General features: G+C 41.0%; 1 protein-coding gene across 6 annotated transcripts in view; it reads left to right on the top strand.

Annotated features, from left to right (window-relative positions):
- kcnq5b (potassium voltage-gated channel, KQT-like subfamily, member 5b) overlaps positions 1–25,902 on the top strand; it is a 116,343-nt gene that overhangs the window by 59,642 nt on the left and 30,799 nt on the right. For all 6 annotated transcript variants that reach the window (XM_080759875.1, XM_080759872.1, XM_080759874.1 and 3 more), the window contains exon 2: positions 24,092–24,182. In XM_080759875.1, the coding sequence (XP_080616001.1) occupies positions 24,092–24,182 (91 nt within the window). The remainder of the gene's footprint in view (positions 1–24,091; positions 24,183–25,902) is intronic.

Genomic DNA, 25,902 nt, shown 5'->3' with positions numbered 1-25,902 from the left:
GTTCTCAAACATCTTCATGTCAAGGACCCCAAATTGATATATATTCACCCCCAGGCCAGAGCCCTCATTGAGAACTACTGATTTAATCGTACTGCAACACTGCCAATGATGAGCGAGAGAAGGGAACCGAGGAAAGAACTAGCCAAGTCTTCGATTCCATATTTATCGAAAGACGGAGAAGGAGATACAGAAGGACATATTGTAGGAATGGAGACATCCTGTCATTTGTGCAGCAAGTAGTGAAATTGAGACCAGATGTGTCTCTGTGGCCTTTGACTAGAAGCATATATTTCACTATTTATTTCCATGATCCATGTTTTTGCTGAGATTTCACCCTCTCGCCTCAGCTTTTTTGGTCTTTGTGTTTGTTTTGATCCCAATTGAGAGTTGTGTCTTTTTTAATTAAATACATTTCAGCAAATAATACAATAAAAGCATGATACAAAACAATTGATACAATTACATACATTACAAAGTAGTTTCATAAGTTTCATGGTGAAAAATTAAGCAGTCAACACGGTGCGGAGCGAAAATACTGTAGTTGTGTGACGAATGAACAAAATATAATTTGCAAACGAGTGGAAACCCTGTCCATTTAACACCTAACACAACTGGCCAATCTGTTGACAAGAGAATGTTAGACATTGTTGACAAATTGAACAGTTCTTGAATTAAAAGGCATTAAAGTCCATAGACTTGGCTGCCATTCAATTTATACCATAAGTGCTCTAAATAAACATTAAAAAGTCCATAGGCTTTGCTGTCATATGATGTAATTTTCAAAAGCCATGCATTGGAGAGGCTAACACTCCTCAACAAACAAAAATAAAACAACATTTTCTTCATTAAAACAAGTCCTAGATTTATTATTTACCAACATTTAAAATCGTAATCAATAGTTTTCATGGTGAAATTGATGAATGGAATTGTTCGATCGCTTGTTGAGAAATGGTAAAACTTAGCGTCAGTTGTTCACCCCGCTGTTACACGTCTTTCTGCCTTTGACACTTTGACAGATGGTGTCACTATAATGAATTGATTATGTTGCAAGACCTGCTCTTCATCTTTTCTCAATTTGCAGAACGACTAAAACATTATGGTACTTCATCTGTAATCACATAGAACAGGCTCAATTACATACTTGAAGTTCGAATGGTCCTTTGAAGCTAGAAAGGTTGAACAGCTTGAACAGCTAATTGACAAAAACATGAACATCCAAGGGTCATTTTTAATTGTTTGCTTCAGCCCTGGTGGGATTTTATTTTTCCAGGGAATAAATTAACATGCATGCACCGCTCCGATGCAAGCACTCGTGCACGCACGCACTCACGAACACACACACACACACACACACACACACACACACACACACACACACACACACACACACACACACACACACTGAGATTCCCCAGAGTATGAACATTCTTCACAGCAAAAAGGCCAATCAGTCAGAAACAGCAGACACATGACAAACAGCTTTGTCAGTAAATTACCATGCCAAGGCGGCTTAATCTGTAATATGCTTTCCCCCTCGCACTGTAGCGTGTCGCTTATTAGGCTTTAATGGGGGCACTGCTCGCTTGGTAAACAAACGGGGAGCTTTGACAGCATCAAGTGCAGGGCTTAGCCAACATGTAGCCAGAGGCGGTAAAGCTTGAGTTTGACAGCCAGTACTATAATTGTAAACAAAGGGGATGAGCAGAAGCTAGCTTCCCCAGATAGTGGAATGTATTATTAGCCTGGTAAAGACTGTGGCGGAAGAAGTTTTTTTTAGGATAGAACCATCTTGGTTTTACTTATCTATATGTTTCAAGATGAGACCTTTGACTGACTGCATAGGTGCCGTTCGTGCGGGTGCCTTCTCGCTGGTGCAATCATTTGGTAGACCACCCATAGTTAGGGAGGGTTAGCCAAATTTGTGACAAATCTGCAAAATAAATCCTTACCAATAGCGTTCTTCACAAATGTGTTCATAAAGGTGTCTACATTCAATTTGTTACAACCTATGGTCGTTTTAGCCCAAGGAGTGTTAATTTCCCATGCACAACAAATGCTTGCAATGGATTCAGAATCATGAAAACCCCCTAGTTTGATGTGTCACATACTACTTAACTCTTTGGAAGCCATGCCCGAGATCCTGAGATTAATTTAATAATGAACAAAACAAGTCAAACACATTTTAATCACACATTGATGGGCCTCAATGGGCCTAAGAAATTCAGAGCCAAAAGCCATTTCACTGACAACAATAGGGGGGCACCACAGATGTTATTGTATGTTATAACTATTTTTCATCAAAGTATGCACAAATGGGGTAGTATGTCCTGCTGGCTGCAACCCACGACTGCAACCCTTCTGTTGTTGTTGCTGCTGATGCTGCTGCTGTTCTTTTCCTGAGATGATTGGTTTCTGATTGGAACCCTGATCTAAAGTGCTCCCTCTTCCAAGTAGTGGTGTTCGCTTTAGCTGGTGCAGGTGCAACTCTCCCATACAAAGGATCCAACATCCTTTATAAGGGAAAATAGCACCTGACTAGCTTTGGTATAGATTTTTATTTTTGTATTCTCATCTGTTTTTCGACCATGAGCCAGAGCCCCGAACTTAGGCTGTGTGTGTGTGTGTGTGTGTGTGTGTGTGTGTGTGTGTGTGTGTGTGTGTGTGTGTGTGTGTGTGTGTGTGTGTGTGTGTGTGTGTGTGTGTGTGTGTGTGTGTGTGTGTGTGTGTGTGTGTACTGTATATATAATCCTTCCACAGGAGTAGCTTTTTCATATTTATCACACATTTTGTATCATATGTTGAATAGGAGGTGAATAGGAAGAAACATTTTAAGAAAGTTTTAAGAAATAGTTATCACCATGAAACTTTCCCAGTTGATTATTTGCATGAAGACAATGATTTATTGTATTACCAGTAAGACGCCCTGAGGGCAAGAAGCGAGGTCGCGCTGAAACAACAGAGCTTCTTAATACGGCACAGTCGAGAAGCAGGAGTTAAATCTGGAATCTGGTGTCAGTATGAGGTCAGATGTAGAGTTGCTCCATATATACAGATCTATTATGTCAAACCACTATCCAGGGTTTGATGAGGTCAGTGTCGTGATCTTCATATAGAGATCCAGGTGATGATAGTCAGCTACACATATTATGGAGATCCATCTGTTGTACCAACTTGGTTCATGGTTCAAGTGTGAATCGCGTCGTGGCAACCACACTGGTTATCGAGAGTCACAATATGGCCATATATTGACATTCCCATATATCTGCTTAATATTGATGACATCAGGGATCTCCAAATATGGGCATAACTGGGATTGTATTGTAAACGACAGTGACAGAGATCGGCCTCCAAAGTCTGACAGGTCACGCCTCCATATATGGGCATAACAGTGATTGTAGGTGTGACGCCACGAGGCGTGACGTCACGTGATGTAATTGACTGGCAACCATATTGGAGGCGTGACCAGCTGAACGACTGACAGGTTTTGCAAGTTTTCATAGTAATAATCAATGTACAATCTAAATTGTACATTGAAATATGAAAATCAGTCATTATACAGTATAGGAAAATATTCCTATATATGCATTTCTTTCAAGAATCTAAATTGGATAAAGTCAGAGTCAACCTTCTTATTTCATTTTGTTTACATTAAAGTCAAATGTTTTAAACAAGGGGATATTCAAGGCTCTGTCTGTCACAGTTCACAGATCAGTTGATCAGTTATTGCAAGTTGGCTTGGAATAAATGGTTTGTGTTGCCTGGTGCCTTCAGTAAGAGCCAGTCAAACACTACTCTGTATCCTGTTGTAATTACTTGCGCAAGCAGAGCGCGCAAGTAATAATTTCGCTTGGTCTCTTCAAAGTGACAGCCAGTTTTTTTTTACGTCATCACATACATATACACACCATGTACTCTGGTCCCAGCTCTCAACAATGACGTAATGTGGTATCTGGTCCCAGCAAACCAGGCACAGACTTGCATACATAAAAACGGTTGAAAAAAACTTGGCTGTCACTTTTTGGAACCAAGTAACCACAGTATACTGCTAATCTGTGCCTGGTCTGCTGGGACCAGACTACACAGATGACCATATCTCTTACGTCATCACTGAGAGCTAGTCATACATATACACACAGTTTGCCTTTGTTGTTTAAAGGAGAATTCCATGCTAGAAGGCTTTCTTACCTTTCGTTGCAGTTGTTAGGTCTACACCAAAGTGGTCCAGGTGTCATTTTATGCAAAAACGCATTATTGGCTTGCACTTTACGGCTGGAACACAGCAACGGGGTTACTATGCAGTAAAGTGTTATGCTACACATACTGTTGACATTATGAAGAGAGGATTTATACCAAGCACCAGCACCCCATTCAGGGCTTATGTTGGGGTAGGGGAAATAGCCAATAATGCTTTTTTGCACAAAATGACACCCGGACCTAACAACTGCAACGAAAGGTAAGAAAGCCTTCTAGCATGGAATTCTCCTTTAACACTGGCATCCCACACAAGGTTTTATCAGTGTTGGCCTGTACGCCTGCCCCAAATCACTTATCTACCCAACACTGGAGCGTAATGGAGTGTGCTGGCAGCTCCTGGCTGCGTCTCCGGCCTACAGCAGCAGCAGCTTGTAACTGCAGGAGTTCTAGTGTGTATCCAGGCTGGTAATTTGATAATGAGATTGTAAGGCAATGACTTCCAGATGCAAACTCTCACACTGGCACTGCAGTGCGGAGGAGCAGGGAGAAGGACTCATGTGCTGCGCTGCCGAGGGAGGCCAGCCGAAGGGTCCACTATAGTGGCTTACAGGTGCAGTAACACCTGCCATTGGAGACAAAAGGTTATAGGTCACAGAGAGTTCATGACAACGAGGTCAAATGATAAAGTTCAGAAATAAAGTCCATGTCTGAAGGCATTCATATGAAGTTGCTGCAAAACTTTATGAAGTTGCTGCAGTACATCATGAAGGGAAAGCCATATGCTTTAATTTAACCACTTAAACCCCATACGAGCAGAGTCCATCTAGGGCTCTATTCTAGTTACTTCTGTATTTTTGCTCTACATTTAATATCTTCGCTGAAATTTGCCAATTGACAAGCTAAGCTCACAATGCTTAGCCTGGCTAATAAGCTACCCATCTGCTGTTTTCTCTAAAGGTTTTCCCCCACAATATGGATGCTGGGCTTTGAGTGGATACTCAAAGCCCAAGATAAAGTCTGCTGCACAGAAGATGAATAAACCTGTTATTTAGTGTGGCTGGCGGATTGCATATGCCTGAAAGAAGGAATATCTGCACTCTCTTGAGTAGTTTCTTATGAACTTATTATATGTTTAAAATACACACACGGCAGCAGTCTATCTAGAGAAATGGACGTGCCGGTGGCTCTCCTCAGTGTTTCAAACTAGAGTATGTGTGACTAAGGAGGAAGAGCAGGTCATCCAATGATCCGTGGGTCGGCGGTTCGAATCTCGGCTCCTCCTGTCTACATGTTGAAGTGTCCTTGGGCAAGACACTGAACCCCACCTTGTCTCCAGTGGTTGCCACCATTGGTGTGTGAATGTGGAAAGTGAGGACGCTGGTGTCGACTGTTCGCTGCTTCACCTCCCAATGTATGAATGAATGGACCATTGTAAAGTGCTTTGAGTTAGCACGTAGTGCATAGAAAAGCGCTATAAAAATGCAAATAATCCATTATTATTAAAGGACTGGGTCTTCAGAAGACTAAATAGAACTAAGACTAAATGGTGTGTTATTCAAAAGACTAAGTAAGACTAAATATTTTCTGGCTAAATTAACATTGCATTAAGACTAAGACTAAAAGACTGAATGGTGTACTATTCAAAAGATTAACCCAACCCAGCCATCCACGAAATAACTTGAGGAAAGCTATTATTACCATCTGGGCCATCCACGAGAAACACGTATTGATACCTTTTGTCCCGCTTCCATTAGCTTCGGTTGCTATCCTCCACAGGCCCCATTGTAGAAACAGCCTACATGATAATCTGCGGTAAACGGTGCACGCGCACAGGGTTATTAGTGGTTTTTCTGCTCAAAATGGGATGAAGTACCATGTTTGGAACCTTATAAAATATTAATCCAAGCTCGCACTAAGGAAATTAAATATCGTCCACGCGTTGGTACACAGCCTAGAGTGAGGAGAAGACTAAATCAAAATTAACATTGCAGTTCTGTCAGAGCCAGCGGTCTTGTTGTTTTTCCAGAGACCTTACACCAGAGATAGAGGGCTTGAATGGGGGGTGGACAGTTAGTTCATTCAAGACTGAAAGGTGTGTTAGGGAGAAGTGATTCAAAGGTTTGCCCCTATGGCTGCTCAAGGCTCACTGTGTTTGGTGTGAATGTATGTGTAGGATTCATATTGTTTTGTGTTATATGGTGCTTGTATATAGTCTGCAGGATTGGTTTTGACAGCAATCTAGTCTTTTGAATAAAATTCCATTTAGTTTTAGTCAGCTGAAATGTTTTGTAACCTTTAGTCTAGTTTTACTTATTTACAGTTAATTTTGTTGACAGAAATGTATTTTGTATTTTGCGAGATTTTACATGTGGTTGCTTGCATGCTGAAGTCGACAGCCTGTGCAGCCTGTCCACTTTCTGCCTTTTCATTTTTTAAGCTGGCCACTGTCTCTGCATTTACCAGGAGCAATTATCGTTGAAGTTGTACTAGTGACTACATAATTCACCATATCTGGCGTTGGGTGAGGTAGCGTGGGACGGTGGGGTGATGTTCAAGGGATGCACTATTTTGCAAGTTATTGATGTAGAATGTATAATGGGCCGAAGCACAGGTGGCACAGTGGTATAAGTATAGCTGCCCACCACCACGGAGGTCGTGGGTTAAAATCACCTTGGTGCATCGGCATTGTGGAGTGTCTGACTCTGCACGAACGCAATTGGCACATGTTTGGGGAGAGCGTGATACTTGGCACCACCGGCTGGGGCTGCATCTGTCAGCAGGGAGTCCTGGGCGGGGAGTCCTGGGCGGGAGGAGTAGGACTGATTAAATACTTTATTAGACAGAAATGCAAAACAGTACAAGTATAGTGAAACACTTGCGGTCTTGTTTCCGGTCATGGACAAAGGCTCTATGACAGGTGGGGGCTCCTCACTGAGTCAGTAGGATACAACAGGTGGGGGCTCCTCACTGAGTCAGTGACAACACATGGAATAAAACGAAGTGAATATAGCAGTGACAAGTTGACAACACAGAAATGTGTGTAGGGAGGAATCAATTTGCATAATGACTAAATTGGGGTGAAAATTTGGTAAAAAGCAAACAAAATGAATTAATGTCTAAACGGGTCGCACCTGGTCTGTGCATCCAAAGAGAGAGGCTGCTTGTGGCTTATTCCTGCAGTCCTTAATAATGTCATGAATTGTTTTATTCACTAGCCAGTTTCACCAAACAATGCAGGCCTTTGGTCTGTTTGCTGCTTTTGTGTTGGCATGTTTGCATTTGTGACCACCCAGACTTGGCTGAAGACTGTCTGTATTGTTCTTCACCAGTCATGTCTGTACATGAGCATTATTTGTGTCATTGCGTGAAAGATTGTTCGTACTGTAAATCAAATGGCTGCTTTCAGGTTTGTCACGCACAGGGCTTGGTTTGAATGTATTTGAGGCTGAAGAGCTGAATGGATGTTGGATGCATGTAGAGGCAGAATGTCATTGTCATGGTGATAAAAGACAGAACTCTTTAGAAGCATTGTCCAACCGCACATGGAGCATTGTTGAATCTTTATTGGCTTTGGTCAGGGAAATGTTTTGCCATATCATTGTAAAGCAGGGTCAATTATTATTTTAATTGATTTATTAAAGGACTCTTTCACTCTGGCCCCAGAAAAGCAGACACTTTGCTAACAGTAGAAATGTATGTATGATCTTTTTAACTACTAATTCCTTAGTCTTATATAATGTCTTGTAGGTGCGTGGATGGTGGACGGTGGGAGTCACAAGTATACTATATTATTACTATACTAATTAATCCAGAACACAAGCAGATTGTTGTATTTTGAAGTTCTCTATAACCAGCAATTAACTAGTTAATTCATTAAAATGTGTGAGTGATAATTCTGTATATCAAAACATGTATTCCAAGGCAATGTGGCTCTTCCATGGGCAGAGGGAGAGTGCATTAGGCATAAGATGGGGTTTTGCAACGAAATACATGTCAATTTGGGTTTTACACTCTGACCTGAATGAACCTGGTTGAGTTGACTTATGACGATATTGGTGAATGAGGCTCCAAGCTAAGCCAAAGACTCAGACTATACATGGTGTGTTAGGGTTATCTTCTCATCCGAATGCATTTAACAATTATTTATGCTTGTCATTCATCCATACGCTCTCTCTCTCTCTCTCTCTCTCTCTCTCTCTCTCTCTCTCTCTCTCTCTCTCTCTCTCTCTCTCTCTCTCTCTCTCTCTCTCTGTGTGTGTGTGTGTGTGTGTGTGTGTGTGTGTGTGTGTGTGTGTGTGTGTGTGTGTGTGTGTGTGTGTGTGTGTGTGTGTGTGTGTGTGTGTGTGTGTGTGTGTGTGTGTGTGTGCGCGCGCGTGTGCATGTGCGTGTGCGTGTATAGAGAGACAGAGGAAGAGAGAGCAAGTGGAAAAGGAGAGAGCAGCTTTGCTCTGCTCTCTTGATAACCAGCTCCTCAGTGATGATGAGTAACGGCCAGAGCCAGCTCGATTATGATGTGATTAGTTAATCGGGTGAAACTGTGGAAAGTGAATTATGTGTGTATCTCATGCTACGCCACTAATGGATGGAAAATATCTCTAGTCCACCTCCCCCAGCTCATTTCCTCCCTCCCTCCCTCCTCCTCCTAGCACCCTTTAACCAGAAAACATCTCTTAAGTTCCATCTTGTGCATTGTAAAGTGGATAGACTTAGCATATTTGATTTATATCATCTTTCCATTTGGCTATCTCTGGCTGCTCTCTCACCATAGCCTTGGCTTAGGCCTAGTTGTAATTTATTATGAGGTTGTTATCGTTACTGTAACACAAACAGCCATCCGACTCCCATGTTTTATAAGCATTTTATCTTCCTGACCCCCAAAGTGCCCCTAAATTGAAAAATGTACCTTACATGTAAAATGTAAAACCTTACTTTTTAAGAGCGTATCTTTATTTGTATTATTTAGTTGTTGTTTGTTTTTTTACTATATTTTAGTTCATGAGGGTGAACACAAAAGACTACCAGTGTACAGTTACGATTCAGTCATGGTTTAGATTGCAGCGTATTCATTAAATGCACTGCAATCAATCAATCAATCAATCAATCAATCAATCAATCAATCAATCAATCAATACTGCTGAAAGATCAAATAAGCATCTGGAAAATTCAGAAAACTGCCAGGAAAATGTCCCTTATTATATCATTCAGATTGAGAGCGCACATGACTATCCACTGTGCACGTGACTATAGTGTCTGTTTGCACCTACAGTAATGTTTTAATAAATTGAACAGCACTTTGAGCGATGCACTTGAAGTTGAAATTCAAACCCAGGTGTAAAATAGTTTCAGTTATATCTGTGTCCGACAGGAAAGACTTTGCTGTTCTTCCGAACTGAAGCCTCAAGCAGTACATCCATGGCCTTAACCGACAATGATGAGTCATGTAGTCTTGTTGTTTTGACTGTAATGTCAGCTGTCAGTGGACACCTATACACATGCGTCAGCGTAGGGAAGAGGTTTTCATCAATCATCTTCTAGTTATCATTGGCTGCTATTCAGAACTGTGCTGAGTGCCTTTGACAAAGCAGTTAGGAACGCACTGAAAACATTAGCACTTGTCATTGTTGACTGGGAAATAAGACTATCTGTACTGTCGGCTATTTCTATTTCTCTTTTTAGTTCAACAGAACAATTTTTACCTTGTCTGTTTTTACTATGACAATGACAACTTTCGACTTTTGTGTGGTGAAGGGACTGTTTTAGGTTACATTTGGTGGAAAATACATTGTATGAGACAAAAAAAAAGTATTTATAGTATCAATTTTTTAATATACTGCAGCACTTTTCACCTAATACAAATCCCAATAGCTCTTTCTCCTCTGCTCCTCTTCCAACATTCAGCTTAGTCAGACCTTTTCACTTCTTATTTCTGCACTTGTTTGACAGGAATTACCTTTCTGTGTCACTGTATTTGACTTAATAACGGAAATCACTTAATTGATATTAAAGTTATTTTCTCTACTCACTTTTTAGAGTAATTGCACACATCTCTCTTCTACAGAGTCAAAAGACACTGAAATAAAAAAAGGCGCCTACGAACAGTGTTTATAGGAGCCCACACAATGTAATAAAACACTGAAAGAATAACACTTTATGGAATAGACACTCAATCCCCCCCACCCTGAGGTTTGTGTACAGTAGGCTACTGTAACTGTACTTTTATCATCTCTGTATGAAGCTATTAACCAAAAGACACTTCTGCACTGCATGTTTGAATCTGCTGTCTTTCTAGACAACCTTGTTAAAACATGCAGAACATTTTCTTCAGTAAAAGGATTTGGTGTAGAGAGGGATAAAAAGAGCGGACCAAGCCGACCTTGGTCAACTTCACTAAGTTATAGACTAGACTAGAGGGTTTAACCCTTCAAAAAGATGAACTGTGTGTGTCTGGCAGACTATAGACTGTTATACTGCCAGTCGCTGTAGAGTGTTTAGCTCTCAACATCAGTATCAAAATGAACAAAAGTACATTGGTTTATAACAGCACTGACTCATGGATGAATGGTTTATTTCGATCTTTACACAAATCATATATTATTCTCTTTTAACATGATCGAAAAGGTATAGGCGGTAGGTAGTAGCTTATTAACTTCAAACATTTTTTTTGTATATATACACACACACTCACACACACACACACACACACACACACACACACACACACACACACACACACACACACACACACACACACACACACACAAACACGCGTGCACTCGGGTATGTACTGTATGCACTCGGGTAAGTATGCATGGAATCCTACATATGAACGGGCATGCACGCACGCACGTGACGCACGCACGCTCAATCACTCAGGTGACATTCACACCAGAAGCACAAGCAGCTTTACTGCGATTAAAACGAATCCTGCTGTGTATTGTCATAAAATGCGCTTCGATTGGCAGGTGTGAAGGCTCATTTGAATCCTAATGCGCATCAACAAACCGCATTCTACTTCACCAAAAAACGGGGGTTTCGCTTCGCTTCCAATAGCACTTGATTTCGATTCGGTGCAGGTGGGAATGCAATCCGTAGCAAATAAAGGAAATGAAGCAAACTATGTGGCGGATAAGGAGCTGCACAGTTGGAGGCGGAGAAGGGATATTCATTTTACGCAGTACAAAGATGTCCCGAGCACATTCATCTATTGCTTAAGGAAACATAAAAAACACTGCAGTGTACAGAATATTCTGTCGTGCGTAAACATGGAGAGCTGTCACTGTGTGTGGGAATCAGAGTGGAGACTTCTTCATCTTGTTTAAATATAAATTATTCAAAATTAAAACACATGTTTCGCTCAGCATGATTTATAAACTGTAGGTATAGCTAACATGGCATATGCATAATAATTGTAGGCTATATGGTGATCGGATGATCATCAATGGGACTCTGGGAGTAGCTATTGTAAACTTCGGATAATTTTGCGCTCCCGTCTCTGCAGTGCCTCATTCATGTGCCCAAAAGAACAGTGGCTGGCACACACACACACACACACACACACACACACACACACACACACACACATACACACACACACATACACACAGACAGTCCCCGACGACACATCCGTTACCCTCACTTTACGTCAAAAGTCCTAACTATTACTCAAAGTATATTTTTTAACACCATAGCTTCCACTGTGTATTTTATGAATGTACTGTACACTTGATTGAGTGTACAGTACATAAACTAATTACGACATCTTTGATGTTATGATGTTGTGCGCTTTGGTTAGTCTAGCAAGAATTGTGGCACTTGCTGTCAAATTATTGACTTTGATCACCAGATACTCTTTCTATGAAGAAATAAGAACTACACGAACAATGATTTTAAAATATTGTTCTCCTCAAGTTGTGTGGTGTGATCACGTAGACTTTTATGGGTCTGTTGTCAATCTAATTATGTGATAGCATCTTTTTAGATTGTGGTGCCCCACACCAGAGGTTATTAACCTTTTCAAGCCACGATCCCCTGAAATAATCATATTCAGATAAATATTGTAAAAATAGCCAATTTTCATTTTTTCCTATATTATTTGACAATTTGGCCAATGTTTGACTAGTTTTTACTTTACTTACTTTTAATGCAGTAGTGGTTTCTTTCTTTTTGAGGTAAGAAACATTTCTTAAATTTCTAAAATTGTCAACATTGTCACACCCCCCAAAAAAAGACTACTGCCCCATGTCATAACTGATGCTCACTCACAGTCATTCTGAATCTCCTCACTCAGAAATATTCTCTGAAAACCATTCATTCTCCGCCATCACATGGCTCTCACTTTAGCCCTTTTGTGATGTTTCGGACATTTTGGAGATACATTGAGCATTTGTGAAGATTTTCATCATCATCATAATTTTTCGACCGCGGTCGAGATCATGGATTCCACAATGCTACGCCAGACTTCCTGGTCCTTCATTGCCACCCCCAGTTCCTGCCTACTGAAGCACCGGTCCTTCATTGCCACCCCCAGTTCCTGCCTACTGAAGCATGTGTCCCTAGCGATGACATCAGGGAACGACAGCTTTCTACCTCTGGTCCGCCCTGAGGCAGGACTCCAGAGAAGAAGGGAAGATATAACCTCATTGTCAGCTCTGTAGCAGTGGCCGGCAAACTGCGCTCTTCTGGATCGGACCAGTGAAGAAACACGGGGAAGGTTGCCGTATGTGAAGCTTTTAGTGGTCTCCTACAAAAACAAAACCAGTTCAGCCCTACAGTATACATTTCGTCCATTTGAAAATAGCAGATCTACAAGCTCACAATGCATCACAATGCGACACATTGAAATTTTGAAATGGAACATTCTGCATAATGAGTACTTTTACTTTTGGTACTTTAAGTACATTTTGATGCCAATACTTTCTACTTTACTCAAGGACATTTTACATTTTACTTTTTAGTAGTAGTTTTTCCCACCAAAAGCTACAGTTGCGTGAGAGAAGACCAAACAGTAATGATAATAATACTTTAATGGGAATATAACAATGTTTCGGTCTTAGATTAGGTTATCTTAAAGTACTGGAGGTATGAGAAATTATTGTGGAATCACAAATTATCTGAATAAAATTGACTAATTTATTTCAAATGACAAATGGAAGTGTAGAAAGAATGAAAATCTGAAGGAGATTCAGTTTAACTGTCAAACGGTTACATTTTCTAAATGGATTCTTCATGCAAAAAAGAGCAAAGATTTGAACCCTGCGGAAGTAAATGAACCTTTCTCTCTCCGTGATAGATTTACCAGTCATGCATAGTAATTGGACTCTTTGACCGACGACATCTCACTTTCTCTCTGACTCTTCCGATAGGCATCATTTCTTCCCCTCTCATCCCGCTACTCTCCTTTTATGCGGTTTTCTGGGCATTACTGGCCTCGCTCCAGGCTTCTTGTTCCTCTGGGAAATATTGGTATGTTTAGCCGCGTGGATGGATGTTGAGATATTCACAGTAAATCGCTTGTTTGTTTGGTCTCCTTCCGGCCTTATTTGCTCAAACAAACTGCGTGCATGCATAGACACATTCCCAGTAGGGGAGCACACTTCAGTGATGGAATGTTTGCATATATTAGTAAAGCTCTAGCACCAGATTTTACACAATTAATACAGCCAGAATGTGTGCGGCACTGTGCGCTTCATCTATATCTTATCTTATCTCATGAATAGTGATAGTTAGGGTGGGTGAAAGAAAAGGGCTAATTTCACGTATATCCCAACAACAGCAACATTATGTTGGTCTTTCATTTGAATTGAAATTATTTCAAGCGGAGGAAGACCGCATGTGGTCAATTTCATTAACAAAGGAACTGCTTGTGACGGAACGTTCCACCAATATTAGAATCCAACCGGCAACCGCTATTGGCAGAACGTTACGTCAGATAAGCTTTATTATTGATATCAAACCGGATCGCTGATTTCTTTTTTTTTCTTAATTTTCTTTGGCTTGGCCTTTCTTTTTTCAGTGATCGTAGACGGGTTCGCGCATCCGCAGTGCTTGCCTGTTGATTGAGAAGCCATTGTGATGATGAGTATTAATAATACATGGCTGACATTGAGGAGCAGCCCGGGGTCTGGCAGCCACATTAATGTTCACCATCAGCCTCGTCCTTCATTATCATCCAAATTTAGACTACATGGAGATGGATGCTAGCCGTCTAGCCCTTGACCATCCCACTCCTGCACTTCTGATTAATGGGGTCTGTGCTATTTTGAGGTCACAGAGGGTTTACCTGAGCACTGGTCGGTGAATATAATGCCCCACAGTATTTACTGCCTCTATACAAACTCAATAGCACTTCAACTTGAACTCAACTTCAGCTTCATTTGTTAAATCACAGATATACTGTAACTAATTTGGTGAAATTCTTTGTGGAACAAGCGCCCATCATTTGCAGTTTCAAGAATGGGGTCAAATGTCTATGAGCCGTGTAAAATACACAAGGTACATGGATAAAAATAGCAATGGAATGAGGCAGTTAAAATAGCAGCAGATATAATACCAGATATAAACATATGGTGCATGGTTTAGAAAAAAACTATTAAATTAGGCATTAAAATAACAGCAGATGTAACTGGAAAGGTGTGCTTCTCAGGATGCAGATCGCTGCCAGGCCGGGCTGGCTACCCAGGGCTTGCAACTGGAAGTCAATCATAGCTAATGTGAATGAAATATTTAACGTCTGACTGATACATCTTTATCACATGACTATAATGTATAGCCTACTGATTTGTGTGAGTTTTGGACAAAATCTGTAGGAGTAGTAGCTGGGTAAGGCCTAGTGGGGAGTTTCGTCATGATACAAGGAAGTACGGTAAAATACATTTGTGATTGTACAGTATGACCTACTGTACTGTTCAAGAGATATAAGCCAAAATGTGATGGGAGTCTTCATGATGATCTATGTCTTTAACTGGAAAAGCTCAATTTCTGTTGCACTTAAATCACTGGCCCTTTGAGGCTCTTGTCATGCTGCACATAAATTCTTGCACCCAATGGTAGAGATTCTTCTAAGTGGTCCTTCCATCCTCAGAATTGTATTGTTTTTCTTCTATTTTACCTTTCCTCAGGCCTTAGGTAAATAGTACTTGCAAAACAGTATATGTAATTTGTTTTCACCTGTTTGGAGGACCAGATGAGGTGAGATTTTGACTCTTATAGGACATAATAGTGAGTGCTAGAAAGTGTAAATAATCACAGAACCAAAGACCAAGCCATCCATAACGAGATGTGTCTGTACTGTACACAGCTATGTAGTGTATGGGGATGTACTGTATGTCCCCTTAGAATTTGATCAATTACAGCTCAGTTATTTGAATGAAACAGAAATACCTCTGGCAATAATCGACCACAACGAGAACAGTTTGCACAACCAGGAAATGTCTGGTGAAGTGAAAGTTGGATTTGTGTGTCAAGCAATAGGCACTACCGCTGAGAATCTGACCGGGCCTTCTGCAGCCATGGCTGCGTGGTTTACAGTACATTTACTGTCTATACGACACCCCTAGATTAAAATATGTAATTTAATTTAATAGAAATTTGAATCAACTTTCAGACAGTATGAAAGAGAGAGTCAATGTGTGTGCAGATGTACAGTGTACATCTGCACCTGTGCGTGGCGATTCTAGATCCTCTCGAACTCCAACACTATCTGGACAGGTGTGACTGCATGAAGACATGGATCTGTCAAAGGGTTTTAGTTACCTGAACACCTTGTGAGATTTCATCAGGACACCACTTCACCGCTCTGCTCCCAAGTTCTATGTCTGACTCTCTGTACCCCGGAAAAATGAGACCAATCTGCATCTGTCTCATAGGGGTCTGGCTAAGTATTCCCTTACCTGGCTGGCATCCATCAATATTTATTTGCTAGAGGGAGATGGAGGCAGGAGCAGGATGGAAACCAAAGCCCTGTATCGACCCATTATGGGCCACTATATGGCCAGAGACGGGAGACAAGTAGTGGTGATCAATGGAACGTATCAGTGGAAAGTGGGACGCCACTCACGCCAGTGAATTAAGAGCAGGGCAAAGTAGATGAAGGAATGTGCTGTACCACAATGCCACTGTGGCTGTTTTCAACACTATATAACGGGATCAATATACTCTCCCACATGACACAAATTAGTCCACGACAGTGATTGCTGTGGACAAAATACACACCACTGCCAGGGATAATGAGAGCTGTGTGTGAGGTGAAGATAAATACCCTAGAAACAGAACTCTATCCTATGTGACTCTTTTAACAATGTTCGTATCGGTCTAAATTATCAAATGAAACACTTGATTTTGGAGTTGTCTACTCTAAGCGGCCAATGGTTGAAATATTGTCTGAATAGAATACACACACATACACACTTGTACACACACACGCACGCACACATGCGCACGCACGCACACACACACACACACACACACACACACACACACACACACACACACACATACACTCGCACACACACACACACACACACACACACACACACACAGAGTATCTGTTGAAGGCACCTTTAATTACCAAAGATTTTTGACTGGCCTCGTCCCAAGATCTTCCTATTTCCCATTTGAATCATTACATCAGTGACTCAGGCCAGCGCTAGAGGACTTAAGATTTATTCTCTGTGATTTGGGGTAGAAGTCACCAGATGCAGATCTCTGGTGGGAGGATTTCGCCTGTGGCTTCACATCCTGTTTCAATTAGTCTCCAGATGTGAAAGTGTCTCTGTGGAAAAGTGGTGGCTCCTCAACTGGGTGCAAACACGACAGCTTGGTTTTTAAACATATCACCAGAAGTGGTGCTGGTGCTAATGTCTGGCACACAGCCCCACAAGGCAAATGTTGTCCTTGCAGCTTGCAAAAGATGCTGCTAACATCGCTTATACATTTTGGGAGTGACACCTCACCAATGATACAGCTGAGCTTTATAAACTGTGGGAGGCAGCCCAGTTAAAGACTGGTTTACTTGTAAAGTCAATGTCGTTAAATCTCCCCCCCTTTTTTTAAATATATGTTTTACTTTCCATTACATGTCCTCCTACACAACTGCTAATGGACTTTTAATTTGTGTAACCTCTTTAGATGTCTCAACATGAGAGAATGGGGTGGATTAAATGGTAGTTGGCTTCATGACGTTTCAAACGTAATCTTTTTTGTTTTACAGCATGTCTCGCCACTTGTGCATGTTTTTTCTTCTTCTGCCAAAGAGTACATCGTTAAATAACCGTAACTTTCCATTACACATGAGTTTTGCAGTATATTCATTTTAGTCTCATGGCTTTATCTTCTCTTAACACCTGTTTTTTATGTGGTATGAAATATAATGGTAGATTATGTCTATGCCAGTACATATAGGCACTGCTGTGCTTCTTTTGCTCATGGATTTCTTGGCTACGTTTTAGTTGAGTTGTGATATCTCAGCCCAGCTGTTTATCCAACTCTATCTCCAATGCTGATAAGTGCACAGGGAAACAGCAGAACGATCCGTCCATCTGTTTTTTCTCTAATTGGCTGTTTTTGGGGGGCACAGTGGGAATTGAGGTAAGAATATGGAGCACATGGTTATACAATGGCAGGCTGGCTCGAGGCAGGAATCAAGCTAGCTTTCCTTTGTCTAAATTAATAAGACACAGAGTGCCTAAATAGACCAAAGGCATTACACCATACATACATTTAACTGAATGACCTCATCTGCACCAGTCAAGTCAAGCCCAACACACACCGGCTCCGTCCGACGCGGCGTTGCCGCGCGGCGCCGCCTGGAAAATAGAACTGGTTCTATCGGCGCGCCAGGCGACGCGGCGGACGGAGCCGGTGTGCGATAGGTTCATTGAAAATAATGGAGGCGGCTGTTTTGACGCGCGGTGGTCGCAGACGGTGTGTGATGGGCTTCAGTCTGCTTATGCATCCTTGATCTTTTTGTTCAAAAGTTCAAACAAGTGGCTAAATGTCTTTTTCTTTTTACAAAATCTTACGCCGATTTCTTTATTATTATTTATCTACTATAGACTAAATCTGTCCACAAAAGATCACAGGATCTATTGAACTTGTTCGAATGCCCCCGCCCCTCTGTCAAAAATAGCTAAAATCGTTAAAACAAAAGAAAGCAGCAAATAAAAATAAAAATAAGTTGTCCTTTAAAGATGGAGTGCCACAATTTTTGTATTTTTCCAGTTTTTCATGTGTCTATGAGGTGACAGTACTTCATTAGACACCCTGGAGTTGTTTTTATGCAATGGTGTATTAACTTTGTATTTAGGGTTTCTTCCTGGAGGCTGAACCCTTGACAGTCAAACGGGCCAATGAAGTAAACAGTAATATAGTGACACCACACTATTAGCCCCTCCCCTAACCCCTCCCCCTTTATCATACAACTACAGCTGTGGGTGCGGCTTCAGTTCAGGTGGATCACCAGTTCACCACCCATCACCACCCACCAGGCAATCCAGGCATTCTTAATGAACTGGTGGGCGTGTCCACATAAAAGCATGATTTTAACAAATACTGTACACTTTTTGGAAAAAGTTCTTCCCCCTTATATTTTAATAATACCTGATGATCATGTTTTAGGGTGGAAAAAAATGGTGGCATCCATCTTTAAACCAGACCGGAGAAAATGTCCCTCCACTCCAGCTTTAGAAAGAAAAGCTAATTTACGTTCCAGATGTTTTCTGTTAAATATTACTATAGACAGTATGCCCACTGAACTGCAGTATCATACTGTAACTGTATAGTGTCATCTGCAGTTAACTTGTAGTAAGACTGTTAATACGTCAATTCTGTTAAACCTAAACAGTAAGAGACAGAGTAAAGGGCAGTCCATACTCTCTCAGACCACCGAACTTTTCGTCGGAAAGATCAGACTTTATTTTTTTCTCCGAAGTAGAGTCACATCATATGGGAGTGCAGCTTTCAGAACAAAAATTCGGAGGAATGTGTGCAGAAGTTGCGAGTGACGTCATGTTGTAGTTGTACCGGAGCTTTCCGACAAAAAGTTCGACGGTCGGGGGTATAATAGTATGGACTGCCCTTTAGAGAGAGGGTAATAAGAATGACAAGGATGCATACACATGCTGACAGGTACATCTGCCACAGATAGATGCAACATCTTTGAACCCGTATCTAGCTATAGCAGGCCATCTGCTACATGCCATGGGTGGCATAATGCTTTCACATTATAAAGCCTGGAAATGCACTTCAAAGCAGCACCAAATACATGTACCACGCACTAGGGCAGAGCCATCGTGTCTCATGATAATTCTCCAATCATTTCACGCTAATGTGCCCGCTTTGTTACATTTAGACGGCCTTCTCAGCACCTCCACACTGCGTGTTATAGTAGAGAGATGTTCTTCTCAGCAACACGGTCTCGATTAAATCATCGATGACACGTTGAAAGGCCAGTAGCAGCGTTTTTTGAGCTTCTCTGCAGTGTCAGTCAGGGACACAGCTCTGCACATATACTGTACCGAGCCGTGCTGCGCTTGAGATCAGCTCGCACGCACACACGCACGCACACACACACACACACACACACACACACACACACACACACACACACACACACACACACACACACACACACACACACCTCTCACCCCCTAAGAAACCTATCTCAAGTAGCTCAGCCTCTAACGTTTTACTTTTCCTCTGTGGTTCCTCTCCTGGTTTGATATTTCATCTGCAGCTCTTTCTCAAGCAGCCATTGTGGAAGGAGCTGACTTTGCTCATGTTGCATTTGGTTATTCGCCAGTAATCAACCCCAAACCCTGGCATGGTGCTATACACACACAGGTCAATTTTTATGTTACATTTCCCCCCACAAATAGACTCTTTCTCATACCATCACCCACGGCTTTCACCGTGGGTGATCGTTCTGTTATTCAAGATTCTTTTTTTTTAAAATTGCAGATCTACAAGCTCACACACAACGCATCGCAAGCTTGTAGATCAGTTATTTTGGAATAGACGATTTTGATGCTAACTCAATTTGCTGGGCACCCCCTAGGCCTGTCACAATTACTACATAATTGTCTAATCGCAATTATTTGAGATAATCACAATTATTTTTTGCATAATCATCAATTGTTTCCATGTTGAAAAACGTCATTTTGTTTCTCCAAAAATAGCATAAATAGCTGATCTACAAGCTTACAACACATCACTTTGTGAGCGTGTAGATCAGCTATACATACACATGAAATGTGTCAGTGATTTCTTTGTATATCTAAGTTATTTGTCATATTTTCCCTGTGCAATTTGTGATTACGAAGAAAACAGACTGTAACGTTCCAATGTTCAATGCAAAAATAAATCACAATTAAATCATTAATCGCAGTACAGCGTGTGGCACTGGCTTTCAAAGAGCCCAGGTGCATCATGGAAATTGTTCTGTCATCTTTGTTCATAGCGATGTCATATGCGATGGTATATGGTTGGCACGGTCATAGGCTTGGTATCAGCACTGCTGTCTTTGAATGCACAGAGAATCTTTTCTCGGCTTTTAAAGAGCATGCATATTTATCCCCTGTGTTCTTGTCTACATCTCTCTGTCTGTTACACACACACATTAAAGTGTGTGTGTGTGTGTGTGTGTGTGTGTGTGTGTGTGTGTGTGTGTGCGTGTGCGTGTGCGTGTGCGTGCGTGCGTGCGTTGTGAGAAGAGAGAGAAGATAACAGGAGAATTGGACGACAAACTCCACAATGCTGTTTTCACACGCACGCACGCACACAAACAATCGTCTCCTCAGTTCTTACTATTTCATGTATTGTATCAAAATGTAAAGGTATATTACAGATGTCTGTAGTTCCAAACATCTGGAAGAATTAATTAATGTGTTGAAACTACCTTTTGGTCTTTGGACAACCTGCCTGTCGCCAAATGTAATGGGAACATTTAACATGGAGGCGCATGCATATCGAGCAGTGTTCTGCAGTATATAAGCCAGCTAGAACAAACATTTGATGTCAAGGTATGTATGTTGCTGTTGTTCAAGGGATGATTCTAGTTTTCATCATAAATGCACTCACTTTTTATAATGCACTAAATGCAGTAACTAAGTAACAGTTGCTCTTTGAGAGCAAGACTTGCAAACAGACAGACTCACAGATCTTTTATTGGGTTTTAGGTTTCGCTTTGAATCCTTGTCTCCTCATAAAGTGGCTAAGCATAATACAGAGCTGACATTAATGTGATGCATACTTCCTCTAGTCCCTAGCTTAGCATTATATGAGACAGAAAGTGATAACGCAGCCCCACTTCTTTTATATATGTCTGCATGCGTAGCTGTGGGCTGTGGCTATATGTCATGGTTGCCCGGTGCCAAAGCATTTGGATATTGAGAACATTTAGTGACCTATACTGAACTTTGACTGGGACACAGCTTTTCGTTTTCCTACGTAGATGGACAGTGGACACCATACATTAAAACCGTGTTTTCATTTATATCTCAAAGTGACCAAATGGTCCCGTAAAGGTCCAATTCTTACTGGCACTGAGACATCAGTGCTGCTGATATTGCTGTATGTATGTTGTTGCAAAAAAGAAAAAAAATCACCGGCCAAATTCGGCTGGCTTAGTTCCGAAGCATACATGGCATGCCAAATGAATATATCGACCCACATTTAGCTGGTGTTCATTTAAGGACCCTGAGCACAAGTGTTTATGTGTACAGTATGTGTGCATTGACTGACTGATGCCAGGCTTCATACTATCAGATGGCTTTGAGCACAAGATAGGCCACATGGGACCAGATTAGACTATAACAGAGGCAGAGCATGGAATTGATTAACAAAGTAACCGCTTAACAGAGTAGTATCTATGACTTGTCTTTTGTGATTTTTACTTTGACAACCTTCATAGAGTGAAGTGCGTAGGATGTGTTAGGGGGACAAGGACGTTTTATTTAATTTATTTATGACAGCGTTAACAATGCTTGTCAGTACACATTGGCCCCCATTCAAACAAGCACCATTGCAAACATCAACTTTTGTTGCTTAAATCGGTGCTATAAGATACGTGTTCTCTACTATAAAAATAAAAATCTGCTGTGATAGAGAACAAGGAGAAAGTATACACAGTATGTAGCTTGAACTGAAATAAGGACTAGTGTTGTAGTCAAGTCCACCTAAGTGAGTCCAAGTGAAGGCAAAGTCAGAGTCAAGACAGAGTGTGGGAGGGATTTGAGTACAGAGTACAGAAACCACTGCGAGAGCAGGCATGCTCGTTACTTACAGCAAGATAGCAAGATAACTGTCTATAAGCGCCAGACAGCTGTATAATGTTAATGTGAATGGGCTCCTTATAATATGGGTATAATACATTTATTTCATTGCGTTGTAGTGACTTGTGACTTGAGTGGACTCAGTGGTGAAGAGTCCTGACTCCCGAGTCCCTTGGTCTGAGTCAAGCCCGAGTCAAATTATGTGCAAGACCGAGCCGAGACAGTAAATAAAAATGTGGACTTTTTTACACAGCCATTATTGTGGCTGTGTAAATCATGAACTTTATTTTGCCTTTCCATAGGTCAGATACGTCAAACAGGGTCATGTCAGCCTAGGGCTGACTATTTTCCTATTATCACTATTGTCACTTTTTTTGATTAATTGAATACGTTGTATTCATTTATTGTTTGTGTGGCTCGGTGTTGCAGTTGGTATAGCACTGTCATCTCACAGCTAGAAGGCCCTAGACTTGATTTCCGCCGGGAAGGCTGTGCAGGTGAAGTATAGTAGCCTGCTCACTCAGTTCGGGGCTCCCCCCAGGTTGGCGGAGGGAGATAGCATCTAGGATTACAGCTTAGGCAATTGGCCCAAGGTGAAAAAGGTGAAATCTTGGGATGAAAATTAAAGAAGAAGAATTGTATTTAGTATTTGTTTGATTTATATATCAATTAATTAATAATGATGATGTTTTAGGTTATTGTTGTTGGCTGAAGCAGGCTGATCATGTTCGAATCCCCACAAACTAAGTGTGAGGTCTGAACGTGTGTAACTGATTGAATAGAAAAGAAAAAAAGTAAATAAAAAATTAAAGAGCATGAATGCTCTGCAAAACCTTTCCGTGATAAAGGCTAAAAAGAAAACAATAACATAGACTGCAGACCCGTCTTTCTCCCCCGACAGGCTTAAAAACAGATCCACGATGATCAAACGCAGATGTGCTCTAACCGTTTAGTATGAAAGGCCACCATAGCTCTAAACCCCATGTTCATATTTCAGACAATGATGCGTTGTTGGAAGGTGATTCACTCACCTCATATTGCAGATTTATGTGATGGAAAAATAAAGCATGTTATGGTTATGAAGATGGAGGGCTCCGTCTGCTTGTCTGAGGGTCGACCGGTCAGAGTGTGGAAACGGGCGGATGTTGCTCGCTGTCCAGCAGCCGCAGTTTTCATTGCTTGTTTCATGCACATCATGTAGCACAAACAAGTACGGTACTAATAACATGATATCTCAGGTAAATAGAATGATTACGTTTCAGGGGGAACATGTCTGTCTCGGCACTGAGCTTCCACTTGCTCTGCTGCTACCATTTCCTTCTCCTCCAGATTGGTTTCAAATACTGAAATCAAATGCAACCCTTAGAACTCAATATTCGTCAGAATGTTCAGTTTCTAAATGTCAGTTTAACCATTGAACCCATATTGAATGGACTCTCCCAGGGGTCTGTACTTGGCTTACCCGCCTCGCCCCTGTACACCAAATCTCTGTGGTTAATCAATGGTACTATTTATTGACAATTTGACTGACTATCGGAAATAGTCTTATGTTGTAACCCATTCATCTGATGATCGCAGGTCTGTGTAGCACACATGTATTTATGGTTGTCTCTTCCTTGTTTGTTTTTTAGATTCATCCTGGTCTTTAGCTGCTTGGTTCTTTCTGTGTTCTCAACCATTCCAGCTCATCAGGACTTCTCATCTGAATGTCTGCTCATTCTGGTAAGAAACTGCATACGTACTGCATCACCTCCATCAATGGCTGCAGTGCTGCTGACCACAGATACTGTATTTATAGTATAACAGTGAGCATCGCTCAAACATTTAAACCTTTTAATGCCCTTGTACACAAATCTACACCTCGTTTCGAGGTGTAGATTTGTGTTTTAGATCAGCTATTTTCGGCACGTGACAGCATTGAGCAATGTAGTATAAATCAGGTAGCTTAAAATAACGTACATTAGCAGAAATTATAACATACATTAACAGACTGTGTTAACAACTGTTAATGTTTGCCGCTGCGGAAATACTATACCACATAAAGCAAAACACAACACTCCACTCTTTAATAGTGCTCCAGACACTCCCCTCACCTCCTTGTCCTCATTAAATAAGTTTTAATGCAGGCTGTGGAGGAGATAATCTGCATTCTTAACAAAGTCACAGTCTAGCAGTGTCAAAAGCCCATTTATTTTAAAAGAGAATTGCTCATAAAAAGTATATTTCTCTTTTTCATTGATGATAAAAGCCAAGTAGTGTCAGCACTTGGACTTTTGTTTGAATAGCATGAGATATTATTGCATCGTTAAATCTATGTCCTTGCTGTTGCCCAGCCTCAGCAGAAGGCTTCTAGGGAATAAGTACCAGCTCATTAGTCACTTGATCATCCTCAGCCAAAGAACCAGCCTCGTCTCAGAAAATATGCTCATTTTATACTTAATTCATGCTCTGCTGTAAAACGCTGCCACGTGCCGAAAATAGCCGATCTGCAAGGCCTTTCAGATGCGACTCCTTGTGGGCTTTTAAATCTGCTATGTTAAGTATTAATAAACCTAGTGAAAAGGATTGTTGCAGTAACAATTTGTATCTATACATTACATATGACATAATCACGAGTGTCAACAACAGAGTGTGGAGGGGTGTTGTCCAGGGGTTTTCTTTTTTTTGACTGCTAGTTGTGTTTTGTTTTTTGTTTGTTTTTTCTTGTCTTTTTCTTTTGTGTAAGTCATGTGAATTTTGTATGCTTTATTGAAAAATCATTAAAAAACTTTGATGACAAAAAAAAAAACCTAGTGAAATAAAAAAAATGTTTTTCACACTTTTAGACCATATCCGGAGTCATCATAATGGGCATACCTAACAATGGATGCCAAAACAATGGGAAAACAAGGGGCATCAAATTGCTCAGGGCCGGCACTGCTGCTTCTGATTACAGAACAACTCCGTATTTAATCCCATTCAAGATGAGATTCTGGATTACTCGTTTTAAACTTCAGCAGCACGCTACAATATGTATCTGAAAACATTATAGGTTAATAAGCCACAAGCTTTGCTGCCTGTCTCTCTGTGACTTTGTAAACAAATAATTTGCATGTGCGTGCACGCATCGCGCATGTAGCAGAGCTATGTCCCATAGCCTGGAGGGATGTGATGTTCTGATTGGTTCAAAAACACACAGCTTTCCGTTTCAGAGTGAAACTATAAAATTAAATTGCCATTGCACCCCAGTATTAATCAGGCTTAACAGCTAAGGCCAGCTATTGCGAGTTATGATTTTATGCAATTTTGGTCCTTTAATTTAGTATTTTCCTCAAATAATTTTAATGAACGTTGGAGAATGATTAATATGCTATTAGTATTAAAATGTCACATTATTTCATTTAATTTAAATTACATTACATTTTCAGAGAATGTTGAATATTCATTTAATTGCAGTGATCTT

Source organism: Protomyctophum bolini, assembly GCF_963924005.1.
Source record: "Protomyctophum bolini genome assembly, chromosome: 3".
Lineage (NCBI taxonomy): Eukaryota > Metazoa > Chordata > Actinopteri > Myctophiformes > Myctophidae > Protomyctophum > Protomyctophum bolini.
This window is presented reverse-complemented; position numbering and strand designations above follow the sequence as displayed.